This window comes from Myxocyprinus asiaticus, chromosome 13, assembly GCF_019703515.2.
Source record: "Myxocyprinus asiaticus isolate MX2 ecotype Aquarium Trade chromosome 13, UBuf_Myxa_2, whole genome shotgun sequence".
NCBI lineage: Eukaryota > Metazoa > Chordata > Actinopteri > Cypriniformes > Catostomidae > Myxocyprinus > Myxocyprinus asiaticus.
This window is the reverse complement of record NC_059356.1, coordinates 39,863,397-39,877,055: the sequence shown is the minus strand read 5'-3', so window position 1 is coordinate 39,877,055 and position 13,659 is coordinate 39,863,397. Positions and strand designations below refer to the sequence as shown.

The window sequence follows — 13,659 nt, the reverse complement described above, 5'->3', positions numbered from 1 at the left end:
CCTGGCGGATGATGAAATGTGCGAAAAAATCCTGTAAATCAGAGAGACTGGGAAGATTTTTTACTTGGGCCAGTTAGTTACCACTTAGAACACCCTAACAATAATCAAACAAAATACCCCTACCAACAAGAAGCAATTCAGGGCAGATTTACTCTAAACAGTCTGCCACTATGAAGAGGCCTCACCCCTCCCCAATTTACACATATTGTTGTCACCAATAACATCTTGCCTCCTGAAATATCCCTGACCACCATTATAGGATTATACTTTACTCAAGCCCAATAATAGATGATAGTAAAATGAGACCAGTTAGATATTATTAGCTCATGTGTAGGGTGCAAACAGACAGCATGTTGCAACACTGACATACAGTAGTACCAAATTTTCACTTAATGTCTGAATGTGATTCAGTTTGTAGTTCAACGTGGCTTATAATTTTATTGTCATTCTGCCATTATTGTTGATAAGGGAGTTTTGTATCATGTCAAATGAACATCCACACAAACGTTACATTGATAACTGCTCAGAGAAAAGAGAAACAGATAAACAACTGATTTTTTTTTAATCATCAACTGAATCATCAATTGAATCACTGATCGACTGACTAATGTTTGTTTCAATCAACTGTCACGATAGCAAATGCACTGTAGTTTGAGAACAGACCTCAAAGTAGGTGCTGAAAGGGAACAGAGTGGGCGGGGCTAATGCATTTGCATAGTGTCCTAGCTCCAGTTGCCATTCAAGACATGAGGTGAGACCATAGGCTTGTAAATAGGCATGACATGCCTGCTGCTGATTATAGTACAGGGACATCGTTGGGAAGAAATGGTTGACTATCCGTAGTGGGAACGGTACAGCTAAATTTAGAGGAGCTATTTTTCCCAAGAAGAAAGCAAACTTGGTATGCAAACGACAGTGTTACTATTAGGGATGTGCGCTACGACTAATTTGACTGTCGTTTAAACGGGAGTTTTGTAACCAACTAGTCGACTAGTCTAAAAGTAAGAAACCCCCAGAAGACAGTCAAAAAACTTTGTGCGTATATATGATCCATTTGAAATAATTTATCTGTGAATCAAAAAGTCAAATCCCATAATTAATGCCACTAAAAATAGGCCATAAATATGCGGTGTGTTTGCCTTGCGTTATGATCATTTAACATTTAGGCTGTCGTAAAAAAAACAAGCATACACTCAGCGTTAGCCAATATAGGCATATTTATTTAAATCAACTGGATCAGTGCAGGACCAATAAGTACAAATAATCAATAGCCTATTATTAACAGAATTCTTCAAATAATGTACTAATCAACATAATATGTCAACATATGTCAAAAACAATTAACAGGTGACCACTATTCTGTTAAGAAAGTTAACAAAAAAAGGTTAACTTTCTCTTTCATATTCGCAAGCATGTTCTGATGTGCCAGCTCCAACCTTGACGTGATCATTTTCCGCCCTGGTATTGTGTATTCAGGCTCGATGAAGTCCATCAATTTTCAGAAGCCTTTTCCCTCAACAAAACTGAGTGGTAGCATGTCTCTTGCTGTCATCTCTGAGATAAGCTCAGTTATTTTTTCAGAGCGGACAGGATCACAGCGGCGGCGAATTGAAGTGAATGACGCAATGGGCATTTGCTTGCTTCGGCTAGTCTCTCCTATGCTAACACCTATGCGTCTATGCTGAATATGGTTACACATGGCTCCAGTGGAATTATTATATGCCAGTTTGACAACTGGTTCTAAGTAAAAAAATCTTGCTCGTCTTTCGAGTGGTCATTTCTGAGCCCGCCACGATCTGACACGATGAAAACGTATGCGAGATCTGAGGTAAAATAAAACGATTTTGTTTCCGCTCCAGATACACTTTTAAAAATAACGTATTGTTTTTTTCAAACGTTTTATTTTAATGTGTTATTTTAAAAACTGTTTTAAACGTAACATTAAAATGACAGTAATTTGAACGATTCTTGTGTATTTTTTTCATGTAATCGACTATTGTTTTCAGTGTCGACTAGTAGCAGCTGTACCGTGCAGTCGTCTAGTCTCGCACATCCCTAGTTACTATTACTTTAGCTTGCCCATATTTTTGTAGATGTGGTTGTGAGGGTTTAAGACTGAAAAGTAGTGGACGACCGATATATTGCAGAGTATTCTGACTTTTTTCATTATCGGCATTGGCCGATAAATATTCCCCGTTGGCCGATTTGTTTCTTGAGGGCGCCGAGAATAGGCTGCTTGCATGTGAAGCAACTGAGACATGTAAACGAGCAGTCACAGTTTGTTTTGTTGTTACGTGCCATCATTTTCCTACAATAATAGACCGGTGTGCAACACAGTCTCATTTAAACGGTCCGCGTGTGCATCTTCAAGGTAAAAGCGCTTCACGTGTGCTATGAGTAAATGTCTTATTCACTATGTACTGTATGTACAATTGGTTTGATTCTGTATTGCTTGAGAAAATGCGATTGCTAATGTGGACATGCCATCTATGGTTGCTGGGCTATTGTGTGTACTGTTATGTCTTTCTTCCTGTTATATTAACAATTTATTAATGTGCAAATAAATTACAAAAATTTGACAACTAATCAGAAATCAGAAGAAACTGCTACCTACCATTTAAAATACAATATTATTTTTTTAGATTCTTTTTTTACAAAGTTAAAGTTTTGTGTGAATTTGACTAAATATAGTGCTAAATAAGAGTTTACTATTTAAAATTTTTTTTTTTTAGCAATTTTATGTTTATGTTATTTACTATATTAAATTATTTTATATATTGGCATCGTATCGGCCACTCTACTCTCTGGATATCGGCATTGGCCATTAAAAGTCATGTCAAGTAATTTTTATTTGTATAGTGCCTTTCACAACACATCGTTTCAAAGCAGCTTTACAGAAAATCATGCATTAACAGAAAATGAAACTGTAATATCTATAATGTCTTAGTCATCATTGTGTAGTCTGATAAAATACGATTGTGAATTGTGTTTAAAATATGTAATTAAATAATAATTGTATTTAGAAACCCAGTGAGCAAGCAGAAGGCGACTGTGGCAAGGAACACAAAACTCCATAAGATGTTGGTTAACTGAAAAAAATAACTTAGGAGAAACCAGGCCCACTGTGGGTGCCAGTTCCCCTCTGGCTACAAACCCCTATCGGTTGGCCACTACTGAAAAGTATATGCTCATTGCAGCCAAAGGGGTAAGTTTACATTACTCTTTGGTTGCAATTTAGTGGCCTTGAAGTCAATATGAAATAAAAATTCACCTTATTTCCTTTTGTAATGCATGTTTCTGGTCTTACTGTGCATGATTCATTGGTGCACATTATGTACTTTTTCAGACAAAAAAAGTACTTGTAATCTTTTATCAACTGTAATATTTTTGTTGTTGTTGACGTCACAAGTTCCTCTTACTTTTCAAACCCTTCCCTTAAACCAACTGACTCAATTCTGTATGTAACAGCCACTTATCACAATCCAACCAATTCCCAATGGATGCAATCAAGTCCAGCTCTATTTTATTTTTTTTCTAGCTGAATACACCATTTCACTTGAAAAATACATTATGGAAATAAAATTAGTTCTGAACTCACTTAATGTTGGCTTTTTTCACAATGGCCAATTCATGACAAAAGTTTCCCAAACAATTTTTTTGACATAGAACTTAAGTGGCACATGTACCCACTACAAACGGTGCACCACCTTCAACACAACTGATGTAGCAATATTTGCATTCCAATTGTCAACAAAAAATCTATTGACATTGCTGCATTAGCATTTGGAATTTCTCAGAGATACAAATACAGCTGAAGTCAAGGTATTGGAGTGGCCATCACAAAGCCCTGACCTCAATCCGATAGAAAATCTTTGGGAAGAACTGAAAAAGCATGTGCGAGCAAGGAAGCCTACAAACCTGACTCAGTTACACCAGTTCTGTCTGAAGGAATGGGCCAAAATTCCAGCAACTTATTGTGAGAAGCTTGTGGAAGGCTACCCAAATGTTTGATCCAAGTTAAACAATGCTACCAAATACTAAAAAGTGTACGTAAACTTCTGACCCACTTGGAATGTGATGAAAGGAATAAAAGCTGAAATAATTAATTCTCTCTACTATTATTCTGACATTTCACATTCTTAAAATAAAGTAGTGATCCTAACTGGCCTAAGACAGGGAATGTTTTCAATGATTAAATGTCAGGAATTGTGAAAAACTGAGTTTAAATGTATTTGGCAAAGGTGTATGTAAATTTCTGACTTCAACTGTATGTCGATATACGACTCGTTTTACTGTGGATATAGATACTTGTCTACCTGTTTCCTCTAGCATCGTCACAAGGTCCTTTGCTGTTGTTCTGGGATTGATTTGCACTTTTCGCACAAAACTACATTCATCTCTAGGAGACAGAATGCGTTTCCTTCCTGAGTGGTATGATGGTTGCATGGTCCCATGGTGTTTATACTTGCATACTATTGTTTGTACAGATGAATGTGGTACCTTCAGGCATTTGGAAATTGCTCCCAAGGATGGAAATTTTTTTTTTTTTTTTTTTTTTTTGAGGTCTTGGCTGATTTTTATTTTTATTTATTTTTTCCATGATGTCAAGCAAAGAGGCACTGAGTTTGAAGGTATGCCTTAAAATACATCCACAGGTACACCTCCTATTAGAAGCTAATTGGCTAATTGTCTAAAGGCTTGACATCATTTTCTAGAATTTTCCAAGCTACTTAAAGGCACACTTAACTAAGTGTATGTAAAGTTCTGACACAATGGAATTGTGATATAGTCAATTAAAAGTGAAACAGTCTGTCTGTAAACAATTGTTGGAAAAATACTCATGTCATGCACAAAGCAGATGTCCTAAACGACTTGCCAAAACTATAGTTATAGCTAATATTAAATCTGTGGAGTGGTTAAAAAATTAGTTTTAATGACTTCAACCTAAGTGTATGTAAACTTCTGACTTCAACTGTATGTGCTTTATGCCAGGGATATGAAATGATTTCATGTCTAAAACATCTAGAGCATGTAGGTGAGCTAGGGGGTTGGAGACTGCCAACGGCTGGGCATGACATCTTTTTGTCAAAGAGAAACTGGCCTTCATGCCATGCCATTGATTTCTAAATAAGCACACAATTCGATTAATTTATGCAATGTTTGCTATTAGTATTGGCTTCATTGTTGACTGTTTCAGTTGATAATTTTAAGGATACTATTGAGTTTTTTGCTTTTGTTTGAAGTGGTTGACAACACAGGCGGATATGAAGGTCTAGGTACCGAAACGCATATTAATCACAGCTCCCAGAACAAAAAACAAGTTAAATTGTCTTTGAATTTCTTTTTACTTTCCAATCAAAGTGGTTTAATCTATGCAGGGCTTTTCTGCATCACACAGACAATTGTTCAAAAGTTGCATTCAGAGATGTTGCTTTATTTTCTAAGCCTGTACTACACAGTCACACATTTACAGTCAGATAAAAGCTTGGACAGGAAGCCACAAGCCAGTCATCAAATCTGTAATCCACAATGATTCAGTGTGATGTTGCAAGGATTTTCCATTACATAACCCAGGTATGATTAATTAAAAAGCTCCTCAGGGAGTATCGACTTTTTGCTTGGTCAAAGAATGACTAGGCCATAATCGGTTCAGAACTTTTTAGAAGATCAGCTCAGCTTAACCAGTAAATTTGTGTTCACAACTTGCAAAATCATGGTGATTTGTAGTGAGGGAAAATCTCTTGAAGTGTTTGTTACCAAAGAGAATATTTTTACATTGGATTTGGAAGTAATATTTTTTTTTCTGAACATAACAAATACAGAACCATACTGAAACCGTGACCCTAAAACCATGATACAAACCAAACCGTGAGCAATTTGAACCGTTACACCTCTATTCCATTGTAGGTGCCTTTTTGTAACAGTGATTTTTTTTCTTCCTTTTTAAAAAATAAATAAACAAGGAATGAGTAAAAATTATTCACGCTGCCTCCATATTATTTGGGTTTTTCAACAGCCAATGACAATACCAATAACTACAGAGCGGGGTATCTGATGACAGATATAATGCCAATATGTGATACAGACTAACCTTTAGTCAGTTCCAACAGCCTATTATGTCTATTGATATTGCAGCAAACACTTCTGTTTATTACCCAAATTAGCACGTTATTGACAAACGGCAATAATTTCAACATGGTCAAATATCAGCTGATTAATTAGTGTGGCCCTTTTATCGGTCTATCACTATTTCATACATCTTTTTTTTCTTGAAGAATAAACAGACCCAAATCCAGGAGCATGCTAATCCGAACAAGGAAGGGGTTGACTCCTACAAGTCTGCTTTAGTAAAATCACACCAACAAACGTTTAAAACCTCCCAGGTCGCATATTTCACTGGCTGTCTTGCAGCTGTTCCACATATAAACAAACCAGATAACAAGTGCAGGATGCACAAACTGATGTCTAGATGACTACAATAATTGTGCAAGCCCGACCCTACCTATACATTGTGTTACATAAGCAGAATACATGCTGTATATGATTTGTTACAGTGTATGTGGATGAGTGTCATGTTGCCTTAAGGCCAATTAGAGATGTTAGCACTACATTGTACACCAGCTATAAATATGGCACATGCAACAAGCATGCTTTGTGAGGGACAAAGGCAATTTCAACAGTACTGTATTTGGGTCATGGGGAAAAGGTTTCAGACATTTTTCATTGCCATTCTGCCACTTTCATGTCTGAATTTTCTGCACTAGTTAAGAAATGATAAAGGAATCCTATTGGAATTTTTGTCATTTTTTGGAACAAATAGTCCTAATGGGAATTGTATTATCTGATAAAAAAAGAAAAAGAAAAAAAGAAAACATTAGATAGTTCTTTGAGACTTAGTTCCAAATAAGACAATTATTTATTTTAATCATTATGCAGCTTCCTTAAACTGACCAGTAGCAAGACATTATTTAAAAACAACAAGCTGAAAACATTAAGTTACATTTATATTTATGCATCTGACAGATCCAAAGTGACTTACAGTGCATTCAAGGTATACTTTTTTTTTCCAGTACGTGTGCCCAAAGAATCAAGCCCATGACCTTGGCGCTGCTAGCGCCATGTTATACCAGTTGAGCTATAGGAACTGGTTCTGAAAAGATTACACAATATCCAAAAAGACTCTTAAGAATAAAACAATCCTGGGGCCTGGGTAGCTCAGCAAGACGCTGACTACCACACCTGGAGTCGCAAGTTCGAATCCAGGGCGTGCTGAGTGACTCCAGTCAGGCTTCCCAAGCAACCAACTGACACGGTTGCTAGGGTGGGTAGAGTCACGTTGGGTTAACCTCTTTGTGGTCGCCATAATGTGGTTCTCGCTCTCGGTGGGGCGCGTTGCGAGTTGTGCATGGATGCCGCGGAGAATAGCGTGAAGCCTCCACACGCGCTAGGTCTCCCACGCTCAACAAGCCACACGATAAGATGCGTGGGTTGACGGTCTCAGACACGGAGGCAACTGAGATTCGTCCTCCGCCACCCGGATTGAGGCTAGTCACTACACCACCACGAGGATTTAGAGCACATTGGGAATTGGGCATTCCAAATTGGAGAGAAAAGGGGAGAGAAAAAAAAAAAAGAATAAAAAATCCTGTAGGAAATCCACTATGACCTTAAGACCATTAGAATCCTTTAAATGTAAAAATTGGAATTTAAAAAATAGGGATTTCTTTTCTTTCATTTTTTTTTTTTTTTTACTAGAAGGTTAATTAAACTTAGTGTCTGTGATTATGCTCACAATAGGATTATGGTACAGTATGTGCAATGAACAGTTGGCAACAACAGCTAAATTGCAGCTGAATTAAAATCAACTCAATAAACAAGTAAATAATATGCAGTTTTCTTGTAGCTCTTGTAGTCTATATTTTCTGACGAGAAGATAAAAGTCATACAAAGTTTAAAACATTACATCCACAGGTGCACCTCCAACTGACCCCAATTAGCCTATCAGAAGCTAATTGGCTAATTGCCTAAAGGCTTGACAAACTTCTGACCCACTGGAATTGTGATATAGTCAATTAAAAGTGAAACAATCTGTCTGTAAACAATTGTTGGAAAAATTACTTGTGTCATGCACAAAGTAGATGTCCTAAACGACTTGCAAAACTATAGTTTGCTAATATGAAATCTGTGGAGTGGTTAAAAAATGAGTTTTAATGACTTCAACCTAAGTGTATGTAAACTTCTGACTCCAACTGTATATTCTGGAATTAAATATTCAGACACAAAAACTGGACTGCTGTCATTCAGCTTCAAAATGAACAGTTGATCTTATCTTTTAAGATTCATGTCCAAGTGCCCTCAACTAATGAACTTTCTGAAATATTTTAATCCTTTGGTAGAAGGTCCATAAGACACCAGTACTTTGGCTGTCTCTGGGCCTCCAATGCCCTCATCCTTGCCCAGGGACTATTTTGACTGTTTAGGATTTAATTTTGTATTTTACAAAGTACTTTTTCTGCCAATGTAGAAATGAATAATAACTATTCCATAAAACAAACAAACAAACAAACAAAGCACATTTCTTATATCAGTTCATAGCCATACTGACTACTGACACCGTGTAAGTTATTACTGTCCGGACCTTTGCTGAGAAGGAAATGCCGAGACCGGACCTCTTGGAACTTAAATTGAATACCCCTGGTCTAAATCAACAGAGAAATGCCATGATGAACTTCAGACCAGTACAAAGTGATCCTTTCTACAACAGACAGGTATATGAGGTGAGAAAATGGGATATAACGGCATATCTATCTATTTGAACAGGTGTCAGAAAAACAGGCCCAGTGCAGGGCAAAGGAAGTGGTCATACACCCACACATTATTATACAGTAATTTGTTCCTCTCTGTTGATTCAAGCACAGGTGAGAGATGGCTGAAACTCGCATGGCTCTGACGGGAATGTTGACATCACTTCTGACAAGGACGAGATCCAAGTTTACTCTGCCAATATGAAGCTGAGGGCCTCTCTAACTTAATTGCAATATTCCGTCATTTACATTGTCCAAAAAGTTGTTTTGAGTTGCAAGCAGAGTTCCCACACCTTCTGACCAATGAATTTCTATAACTCGAAATTGTTTAGGATTACTGAAAAAGGATTTAATGTATTATTATTTTTTTTTACAATTATTATTAAGATACTGAACACTCAAAGACCAATTTCTAGCCAATTATATATATAAGGCATGAGGCATGAACTAGCATAAATATATTCACTGCAGAAATCTCCTTGACTTGGTTTTTAATGGATTTTCCAGACTTGGAAATCACAATTTTAAAATTCCCTGATATTTCAGGTTTTCCATGACTGTGGGATGCCTGTGCAAGTCACAGGGTTTACTTACAACCCACAAAACACACATTTATGTTTACCAGATTGAATACTCTCAAGAGCATTCGAAACCATGTGGTTGAACATATTAACTTAATAACTTTAACCTAATATTCTTAACAGATTAGCTACATAAACAACCAAATACAACAACAAAATGTTTAATTGAGTGATGTTAATGGTACTGCAGGAAGAAAAAATAGCCACCTTTGATGCACATTTCAGGTTAACACCATGACCCTGTCGGTTTTTCACAAACAGACTTCGACCAGACAAAACAAAGTGGAGATCTAGTCACAGCACAACTGTTGTCCTATCGAACAAATATCAACAACACTTGACTTCAAAGATCTTCGGCTCAAGCAATGCAAACACACTTTAACCTCCATCCCCCCTCTTACTTTTTGTTTCCCAAAGCAATACACTTCTCACTATGCATGTGTGCATCTGTACATCTACTCTTAAGTCTCCATGCGCTCACTCTCTCTCATGAACTCACCGGTACCAAGCATGCTGGTGCTTCTAGACTGAGGTAGCAGCTCTACGGGAGGCTCTCGGCTGGACGTGCTGTCTGAGGAGAAGCAGGATTCTGTCTCATAGATCGTCTGCAACATTGCGCACAGTCCCGGTACTGTTGGCTTCAAAAGCATGCCAGTCTCAAAACATGACCACACAATTCATGCAAAAAATTCAACATGTAAAAGGAGCCCACTCTCCGTCATGTAAACTACTCAATAAAGCAAAAGATGCGAACACATTTAAAGGAAAAGAGCTGTGCGTCCTTTTTTTAATTCAAGTTACAGGCATCAAGAAAATAAATGGCAGTTTTGCATGTTACTTCCATGGTTCCAATTAAACAAATACAAGCTGGTCTCCGTGGAAGGAAATGCCGTAGACAAATCCTGAAATTGTTCGCTCAAACGATCAGCTGTACGACCGCACAAACGACTCCATTCATAAACCACATCACCACCTTGTCTAATCGTCTATTACAGAAACAAACAGCTAATTCACGCCGACTAGTCCGAGTGTGGCTTGTATCCAAGTTCCCCCCCCCCCCATCTGAGCGTGCCTGTATCCTGTAAATCTCTGAAGTTATGCATGCGGTATCACCACACTCCAAAACAGCGACTTCCCCATGACGAAATGCGATGAAGCAGGAAAAAACAAGATCAAAGGTAATACAACGGCGAGATTGAGTGGAACACAAAATAGAGCACTGGGAGACTCCTATCGGCAAGCTGCCTGTCCCCCTCTTCCTTCCTTCCCCTCCTTTTACTCTCCTCTCACCATCCACTGAGTCGCCTATTTCAGCCAGCCAATCCTGGCAAAGCCCTCGCCACAGCACCACAAAGCTCGATCTCCAAATGAATGGGCTTAAAGTGAACCGTCCACTGTTGTTTCATCTGGTGTAACTGCGATTTGGTGTTTTGTTTTCCGTAATTGTTCAAAGCTGAATCTCCGCATCCTCCTCTGCTGTGTGTGGCGAACGGGAGAGCAGAGGTGTAGAGACGCAGAGTTTACAAACAGACTGAAGCTGCTTCAGGCTGCTGGAAATAGCTGCCGAGCGACAGGGGAGGGGCGGGTCCATGCTATAAATAGAGTAGGGAGCTGAGAGCACTTGGAGGGGGGGGGGATTGAGAGAGAGAGAGAGAGAGAGAGAGAGAGAAACAAAGAGAGACAGACAGAGAGCAGTAGTATCGAGACAGAGAGATGAAAGGGAGGGATGGTGGATTGTCTGTCATGCAAATAAAGGAGCCAAAAACAATAACAGGAGCCAAAAAAGGAGCCAATCAGAAACAGTATTAGACCATGGCAGGACAGCAAGAGTGTGACCAAAACAACAGTTTAACTTGACCATGAGAGGCTTTGCATTACAGTGATTTTTCCATGTGTCAGGGGAAGGGGGGGGTACATATTTTGCTCTGACATTGTTTGATTTAATTTACGAATTTGGGAAGTCGCATTAAAAATGCTTGATTGAAACAGCAGATGTGATTACAATCTCCAAAATGCACATAAAAGAATGTATATGCTTGCTTCAGGTAGATACTTTTTATGCGATAAGAATTCAAACCATACAAGCCATGATAAAAACATAACAAAAACACATTTACCGAAAATATTCGTGTAGCGTTTATATAGCACAAATAGATGTGCATCAAAAAAAATATTGTGACTTTGCCTGAAAAAGCCAAGTGAATCAGAGAATACCTTTAATAGCATCACATAGCATCTCAAATGTTGCTGTGGTTATTCTAAAATGGTGAACACAAAAACCTGTCATCAACATGATAGGCTATTATTACCTCCCAGAAATGTCTGACACGCTTTCGCTCCCAGACATGAGGCATCTGCTGCTGAACACTAGCAAACATGAAACCGTTTAGTTTTAATCTGCGCCAGTTTCCCCAAAAGTGACGATTTTGTTTTCTTAAACATGCTGCTTTATCCAATTTTGTGCATAAATTAAATTTGTAACTTGGATGGAAACATGACTACAGTCAGATTGATGCATCGATGCATTTTTACACACATAGTAAAGGGTGTTGTTAAATTCCTTTTACACGTGTTAAATAATCATTGTAACGCATGGATCTGAGCAGCTTACTGCTTCTACAAAACGCAAAAAAGACACTAATGTTCAACAAACATTCCAAATTAGTATTGATAGTAATGGGAATAACAAATTCTGTAGTTCTGTAGAGTAATATACTGTAGTTCAGTATCCTAACTGTAGGCTGTTTACAGCACCCAAGCAACAATGCAACTTGGCACATTAATATAGAATGTGGGATCACAAGTGTGCATTTACAATCACTTTAATGGCTTTGAACTTGGCTCATCCAATCAGAATTTCGAGTTGGAACTATCAGTTTTATAAGACACAGGCCGGAATCACATTCATGTACCGTGAGCAAAGAATGTTACATATTGTTTGTGAGTTGCCAATGCACTCGATAATGAATGGAATTAATTCATGTAGTTGAAACACAAGCGTTTAAATCTAAGCTTTGAGTACCGAGAACTGCTTACTTCTTACACAAGGAATTTGCGTCAGCACTATTGACACAGAGAACACAAGGGCCACCGTTTCACAAGCGCATGTGGGTCAGAAGACTTAGACGGTCCATGCAGAGTTACTAAACCTGCGACATGCCAAGCTCTGTCAGGTCACCCTCATCATAGGCCACCCTTTTATAGGTACCAGGCACACAAATGCTGAATACAAAAAAAATCTAAGTAAAATAATTTGTGTTACAAAACAACATTTCTTTAATAAATAAAAAACAAGAAAATTGCTTTTTAAAATTGTATTCAAAATTTAATTTATTTGAGGTTGTTATACATGCTTTTATTTCTTCCAGACTGGGTTACTGGAACGTATTGTATTATGGTATTTCTCAAGCATTATTGTCATGTCTGCAGTTAGTTCAAAATGCTGCTGGTAGGCTTCTGGCTGGAACTAGGAAGCATGCTAGTACATCACCTGTGTTGGCTTCTCTAAACTGGCTCCCAGTTAAATTCAGAATTCAGTGTAAGATTTTATTATTTGTTTTTAAGGGTCTTAATGGCTTGGCACCTCTTTATATTGCAGAACTCCTTCAGCAATATACTACTTCTAGACCTCAAAGGTCATCACAGAGTCTTGTCTGTTTAAAATCAAAAGGAGATCGTGCCTTCTCTGTTGCGGCTCCTTGCCTTTGGAATAGTTTGCCTCTCCATATCAGATCCTGTACCACAGTTGATGTTTTTAAATCTCATTTGAAGACTCATCTCTTCTCTCTTTTTCTGTTTCCTTTATGTAAAGCACTTTGGTCAACATGTGTTGTTTTTAAATGTGCTATAGAAATAAATGTGATTGATTGATTGTGCTTTTTATTTAAAAAATAAAATTTTCATGTTTTTATTTCATTTAAATTACACCATTGATTTCATGCCCTCCTGGCTCATGTATGACAAGGTTATCCTGCATCTAGGTTCAGCATTACTTTAGGGACTTACTGCCAAATTTGTGCATCTTATTTATTATTCAAGATGACAAAGACTTACAACAGGAAGAAACTTACCTGATGCACAAATCTCTAAGGAAATGCATCGGTACACGCAAGACATTATTTGGCTCCACGCACAAAGCGCAAATAAGAGAGGAGAAACAAATCTGAGAACAGTTTCACAGTTTTCTTACAATGGCTAAACATTTTCTCATGCAAGGAAAGTTGGTCACAGACCAATATTAAAGGGTAAGATCTATCCAGAGTGCCTAAATTAGC

General features: G+C 37.9%; 1 protein-coding gene across 7 annotated transcripts in view; it reads right to left on the bottom strand.

Moving 5' to 3' along the window:
• The window catches only part of LOC127450871 (histone deacetylase 5-like), a 144,239-nt gene that overhangs the window by 75,460 nt on the left and 55,120 nt on the right, over positions 1-13,659 (bottom strand). For 5 of the 7 annotated variants that reach the window (XM_051715306.1, XM_051715308.1, XM_051715310.1 and 2 more), the window contains exon 1: positions 9,885-10,327. The exons of the other annotated variants lie outside the window; for them this stretch is intronic. In XM_051715306.1, coding sequence (XP_051571266.1) covers positions 9,885-10,035 — 151 coding nt within the window. In that variant the 5' untranslated portion in view covers positions 10,036-10,327. Of the gene's footprint in view, positions 1-9,884; positions 10,328-13,659 lie in introns of those variants that run through there. 7 annotated transcript variants of the gene reach the window in all.